Source organism: Zychaea mexicana (assembly GCF_025766255.1).
Source record: "Zychaea mexicana strain RSA 1403 chromosome Unknown BDB00scaffold_302, whole genome shotgun sequence".
Taxonomy (NCBI): Eukaryota; Fungi; Mucoromycota; class Mucoromycetes; order Mucorales; family Lichtheimiaceae; genus Zychaea; species Zychaea mexicana.
The window spans coordinates 1-6,097 of NW_026516965.1; the positions used below are offsets into that span (position 1 = coordinate 1).

At 46.5% G+C, this 6,097-nt stretch overlaps 5 protein-coding genes across 5 annotated transcripts; 3 read left to right on the top strand and 2 right to left on the bottom strand.

Moving 5' to 3' along the window:
- Nucleotides 1–114: 114 nt before the first annotated feature.
- On the top strand, nucleotides 115–1,560 carry BDB00DRAFT_880641 (uncharacterized protein; the record flags this gene model as incomplete). Its single annotated transcript, XM_053128020.1, has 4 exons — nucleotides 115–154; nucleotides 235–1,188; nucleotides 1,274–1,365; nucleotides 1,504–1,560. The coding sequence occupies 4 exons, from the start codon at nucleotides 115–117 to the stop codon at nucleotides 1,558–1,560; spliced, it is 1,143 nt and encodes a 380-aa protein (XP_052972077.1).
- A 180-nt stretch (nucleotides 1,561–1,740) lies between these two features.
- BDB00DRAFT_880642 (uncharacterized protein) lies at nucleotides 1,741–2,675 on the bottom strand (the record flags this gene model as incomplete). The annotated part of the gene is made up of 4 exons (XM_053128021.1): nucleotides 1,741–1,812; nucleotides 1,947–2,144; nucleotides 2,330–2,509; nucleotides 2,592–2,675. The coding sequence occupies 4 exons, from the start codon at nucleotides 2,673–2,675 to the stop codon at nucleotides 1,741–1,743; spliced, it is 534 nt and encodes a 177-aa protein (XP_052972078.1).
- A 39-nt stretch (nucleotides 2,676–2,714) lies between these two features.
- Nucleotides 2,715–3,687, top strand: BDB00DRAFT_880643 (uncharacterized protein; the record flags this gene model as incomplete). Its single annotated transcript, XM_053128022.1, has 2 exons — nucleotides 2,715–2,937; nucleotides 3,413–3,687. 2 exons carry the CDS (start codon nucleotides 2,715–2,717, stop codon nucleotides 3,685–3,687), a joined length of 498 nt encoding a protein of 165 aa, XP_052972079.1.
- A 167-nt stretch (nucleotides 3,688–3,854) lies between these two features.
- BDB00DRAFT_865776 (uncharacterized protein) lies at nucleotides 3,855–4,270 on the bottom strand (the record flags this gene model as incomplete). The annotated part of the gene is made up of 2 exons (XM_053126186.1): nucleotides 3,855–4,106; nucleotides 4,251–4,270. The coding sequence occupies 2 exons, from the start codon at nucleotides 4,268–4,270 to the stop codon at nucleotides 3,911–3,913; spliced, it is 216 nt and encodes a 71-aa protein (XP_052972080.1). The 3' UTR covers nucleotides 3,855–3,910.
- Nucleotides 4,271–5,504: 1,234 nt separating this feature from the next.
- Nucleotides 5,505–5,793, top strand: BDB00DRAFT_865787 (uncharacterized protein; the record flags this gene model as incomplete). Its single annotated transcript, XM_053126187.1, has 2 exons — nucleotides 5,505–5,638; nucleotides 5,679–5,793. 2 exons carry the CDS (start codon nucleotides 5,505–5,507, stop codon nucleotides 5,746–5,748), a joined length of 204 nt encoding a protein of 67 aa, XP_052972081.1. The 3' UTR covers nucleotides 5,749–5,793.
- Between the last annotated feature and the right edge of the window lie 304 nt (nucleotides 5,794–6,097).

Below are 6,097 nucleotides of genomic sequence, written 5' to 3' on the forward strand. Positions count from 1 at the left end.
TTTGTTGCCAAGCTTGCTGCTCTTCTGGCTTGCATAGTTGTGCTTTTCGTTGCGTTCGTCTTGTGGAAGCTCATCAACCACTTCCATCCCTTGCCTCCGATTACATTCTCGCTCATGTCGCTCCTACCCTACCTCTGTCCCGATTCCTCGCCGCGTCCCTCCCCGCCTCCTCCTCGATCTGATGATGATCAGGAGCTAGGTGCTGCCACAGAGCGCGCCTGAACAGAAAAAAAGTACGACGACGAGAAAGCCGCGAAGGACGACGCATTCCGCGCACAAGTACGACGCCGAAGCCGCGAGGGAGGTGCCGCGCAAAGTACGACGACGAGAAAGCCGCGAAGGACGACGCATTCCGCGCACAAGTACGACGCCGAAGCCGCGAAGGTCGATGCCGCGCAAGCGTACGACGACAAGAAAGCCGCGAAGGACGACGAATTCCGCGCACAAGTACGACGCCGAAGCCGCGAAGGTCGATGCCGCGCACAAGTACGACGACGAAGCCGCGAGGGAGGTGCCGCGCAAAGTACGACGACGAGAAAGCCGCGAAGGACGACGCATTCCGCGCACAAGTACGACGCCGAAGCCGCGAAGGTCGATGCCGCGCAAAGTACGACGACGAGAAAGCCGCGAAGGACGACGAATTCCGCGCACGAGTACGACGCCAAAGCCGCGAGGGAGGTGCCGCGCAAAGTACGACGACGAGAAAGCCGCGAAGGACGACGCATTCCGCGCACAAGTACGACGCCGAAGCCGCGAAGGTCGATGCCGCGCAAAGTACGACGACGAGAAAGCCGCGAAGGACGACGAATTCCGCGCACGAGTACGACGCCAAAGCCGCGAGGGAGGTGCCGCGCAAAGTACGACGACGAGAAAGCCGCGAAGGACGACGCATTCCGCGCACAAGTACGACGCCGAAGCCGCGAAGGACGACGAATTCCGCGCACGAGTACGACGCCAAAGCCGCGAAGGACGATGCCGCGCAAACGTACGACGAAGAGAAAGCCGCGAAGGACGAATTCCGCGCACTATGCCACCTATGCCCACCTATGCCACCTATGCCACTTATGCTGTCTTCGTCCCTTTTTCCTGGTGCTGTCCATCACTTTCCGCCGTTACTGCCGTCGTCTCCATTTGCTCCGCTTTTTTTCTTCTTGTTTTCCGGTGTCTGTTTGCGTGCGTTCTGCTGGGGTAAATATTCGATCTTGTGTTGAGCCCTATTTGCTTGATCTGCATAGAATACTAACGAATAATATTATCATCTCGTTTCAAGTAGAGCGTACTCTGTTGTTCGGTGGTGTCTGGCGGTTTCCGCCTTCGTCAGGCGTTGGGGAGCGGTCCGGCCATCCCAGTGGATGTTTCTTCGAGGTAAAGGCAGGATTGAGTTGGCAGTGGCAGTGGCACTGCTACAGCCACCGGGGGTTGAAGGGATGTGGGGGGGCACATGGGGATAGCGATGATGGTAGAGCCGGTGGTGGGGAGGGGAACAACGCTCTGGTTGTGTAGGCAGCAGGAATATACCATCGTGTCACATGTACAGCGGCGATTCTTGACAGCAAATGACAACCCAAGGCGCCGAGCTTGTATATTTACGGTACGTACTGTGCTTTCTTTAATACCTACAACCATCTTTATAAGAAGAGGCTTACAACTGATATAGCCTTTTTCCTTTCATTCTTTCCTTCTTCGTACTGCATTCAACTCGGATGTGGTTTGAAGAAGGCTACTAGAAACTTAAGGAATTTATTCCTTTCCCAGGGTTGTCATTCCAGTCAGTTCCAGCTCATGTGGATGGTGTTCCTGCAGAAGTCCTACCTGTACCAGGGCAATGTTGTTCCTCCAATCCCCGCCACCCGCTCAACCGGAGTTATCCTCGCCCTTTCCATGTCCTGGATCCCCCACCGGTTGTAGTCAGTGTCATGTCATGTAAGTCCAACTCCTTCCTTCACCTTTGCCTTGGGGATTCCTGAAGCTGGGGTGTCCGGACTGGGGTGTTTGGCCAGCGGTGTGTGTGGTACGCCGCGATGGAAAGTGTCAGCTTTCCAGGCTAGCCGAGTAAAAACTTCGGGGTGTTGTGAGAATCCCGTCTTTGGCTTGATCACATCGTCTCGTGTGGTGTTGGTGGATGAATCATGGTGATTATGCTGCTACAGGTGGCGTCAGACTTCCAGGGCTTGGTTTCGAAACGAGGATTGACAGAATCCCGTCTTTGGCTTGATTATGCCATCTCATGTGGTCTTAGTGGATGAATCTGACGGAAAGTCATGGTGACTATGCTGCTACGGGTAGCGTCAGATTTCCAGGCTAGCCGAGTAAAAACAACCTCTTTTACTTGGTGTCGGTTCGAGGATAGACAGAATCCCGTCTTTGGCTTGACCATGCCGTCTCCTATGGTATTGGTGGACGTATCTGACGAGCAGTCATGGTGGTTATGCCGTACAGGTGGCAACAGATTTCCGGGGCTTGGTTTCGAATCGAGGATTGGCAGAATTCCGTCTTTGGCTTGATCAGTCTATTGGCAGCACATTATCAAATACACAACATGCGAAATTTCTTTGACGGTTTTTTTCTGATCTGACGTTCTTGATCATTACAACAACACCAACGACAGCGACAACGACATCGAACAAGCGTGCGTCCAAGGACAAGCAACATCCATTCAAACGACGAATCGACATACTAGGGAAGGAGCAGATTTACTATCTACTGGTGATGCTATGGCGACAAGTACTTTTCAAACGGATGCGGGTATCTGCACTCAAGATCCTCATCAAAAGGCGGTACATACATTCAAAACTTGCATGGGCGAATTAACTGCAAGTCGTCGTGTACAAACTCTGACATCAACTATTGTGGGTGGACAAAACGACCGAGACAAAAAGACGACACGTGTCTTTTGCGCGAATTGGACAGCAGTCGCTGACCTGTGGACATCGGCATGTAAGAAATTCTGAGCTGGTCAAAAAAATCGACAACAGTGGAATATGGCAATTATTTCAGTCCGTCGGAAATCAATAAGGTGGCAACAAAACAAACGACATTCGAGGAGACATCTTTTAATATGGTGGCTATTGGAAGCATAGGACATGAAGTTGGAAGTCGGCAACAGCACGTATGATAGCTTGTCAAGCTGGTCAACGATGTTTTTTTCCTCCAAAGATGGCAACTTTTGTTTATCCCTGCTTATGACAACGAAAACAACAGAGAGCAACAACCTTCAATCAAACCAAGAACAGTACTGTCTGTTGGCAGATAACCTGTGGCTACCGATGTGGCGGCAATCACACACAAGAAGCAAAAGAGACAAGGAATTACGAGAGCTAGGCAATGCACGATATGATATGACGTTATCTTGGCGAACCAGAGTTATTACACCACATATACGGCGGGAATACTCATGGCATCAACAATTTAGGCGGCAACACAGGGTCAATCGATTTTACACTGTGTGACAGCACAAATCAAGCAGCAGCAAGGGCGGAAATGGTGACAAATCTACAGGGCAGCAAGGAGTACAAAACTCAAACGACAGAAAAAAGCAACATTGACGACACATTCGAAATGACAACAAGACCAAAGCTTTCATCAACAGTTGCAAGCTATAAAAAGGCAGAATTGACAACAAACGCGAGCGACATGAATCGCACAAAAGCAATGACAGCAAAAGGCAAAAGCATCAGCAAGATTTAGGTGAAACTGACAACATTTCACACGACCGTTTAGTGGATACATAATAATAGTAAGTGTACAGTACGTGACTATTTGATCAGGCCAATACTTAATTAAACAGGGAATGATACTTATATACATCTCCTCTTAGTAAACAAGGCGGCAAAGGTGGCACAAAAAGTCGGCGATGAAGAGTCATAAAAAACATCGGTATGTGCAGCAGGGATATCACGGACAGCAATGCTCAGAGCTTTTTGAACAAGCCAGTATTCATATTAGCCAGTATCCTTTCTGCTTTGGTGGGTCTATGTAACACGGTGGCAAATGAACAAGCAGCAGGCAGTGGCAGCAAAAACAAAAAAAACCGCCCAAGGGCATCAAACAAGACATTGCCTCTAAGGACAGTATCAGCAAGTGAATGATGGAACGACACGACGGCACTTTCACAATATCAATGGCCGAACGAAGCTGGCTCGTCATTCATATACAACTGTCAAATATACAACAACAAGCAAGCAACGAACATTAAAGCGCGTCCGAAACCACTACACGACGAGGGAAACAATCAAGGTCTCTTGATGCACAGAAGAACAAGACAAGACATGTGATCAAGATCTACACACTATGGACTTCCAAGCATACTCATTGGTTTACGGCAGCAATACAATCATAGTAGGAGACTAACAGGTAATTTGAATGTCGATGATGTGAGGCTGAAACAGAAATATGATGCAATTAGTACCACTGGGAATACATACTTATCAAGCTCAAATGAATCTAGTAGTGAAAACAGCGACCAGTGTAGCCGGGCATGATGCAGACAAGGAAGGACACTTGTTATCATCCTTTCCTTGTCATGCGTTGGCAGCAACAAGAAACATCACTAGAGAGAGATGGTGGCAGTCTCTATTCCAGTCGTGAATGATAGTGCAAATCAAAAAAGGAGAACAAGCACGTATAGTAGTATCGTGGTAAGGAAAATCAACGCACTTTATGCTCAGTACTTTTGTAAACACTTGTGCTCACTGTGATTTTACTCTATCTTCTTTATTAGTGAAGGTCTCTTTCCACAAATCGAGATCCGCCAAAATTTACACCTATTCTTTGTCTGACAGATTGCTAGTAAGTTATTTTCTATGTATTGATGGCCCCCCAAAAAAAAAACAAGAAATCGAAAAAAAAAAGTAGTGTTAGTATTAGTTTAGAAAAATATACAGTAATCAGCAAAACCAAGTCCGTGACACAAAACGCGAAGCTCAAGGCAATGGAAGAAGCAAAAGCCAGTGTCGCGAAACGAAAAGGCGTCACTGACGTTTGATGGAGCACGAGGCCAAGAAGGCACACAAAAGAGGACATCAGTCGTATCATCGAATGGGCTTATTCATATCACACGCACAACAGCAGCGTTAAAACAAGTCTTGACAGATATGTTATACAAGCATATTCAGGAACCATCAACAAAACAAAGAGAAATCAACACGCAGAACAGCCAATTCTATTATCCACATCTTACACAAAAACAACGTCAAGCCATGGCCAACACGAACACGCCATCAAGTTAAACTGCACAGGACGAGCGAAGGGATTGGTAATATTGACAGTACGTACAAACAGAAAACAGCAACAGGTGCTCAAATTTCATCTAATCGTCACTATCTAACATAAAAAGCTCTTTGACGTTCATCTGTTTAGGTCTAAGACTATTTCCATCGCCAAAATAACCTCAACAATCATCAGTGCAAGACATAGATTCGAAGCATAGGAGTTCAACTTTCAAGTCGCAACTCAGGACAACGCCGTCTATGCAAAAGAGCGAAGTCAAGATGATCAACTAGGAAATGCGAAAATACGGTTCGTGGCTCAAAAAAAAAACAACAGACAAACTGACGGCAATATGGGCTACTGAAAAATCGACAACACATCAAGACAGAAAGGCAGAACCAAGCAGCGAAGTGCCTGTACTAGTACTTTTGTATGATCTTAAAAAAACAAGCAAAAAAAAAACAAAAAAGAACAGGGGGCTATCATTACTTAGGACGTGAACTTACTAACAGCTGCAGGACTACACGACTCTTTTTATAAGTACTCAAGTCAAAACATCACCTAGATTAGAAATGCATATATATATATAATTACAAATAAAGCTCTAAATTCAGTACAAACATAAATGATGTTTTTTTCAACGAAAAGAAAATCAGTGTTTGTAACCATATGTGAGTTTCCGAAGAACGACTGCCAAAGGCTCACCATGTATGTAGTATGTCAATACTGATGTTAAATGAAAGCGAAAGGATTAGGAGCTAAAGTGTGGCTATATTTTCATAAATGATTGCTGTTATTTCCCTCATAACCTCACTTGTGCGGACATTTCTTTATTCATACACATCTTGGTGAAACACCGATCAGCTATGCTCAGGAAGAAGTTGTCATT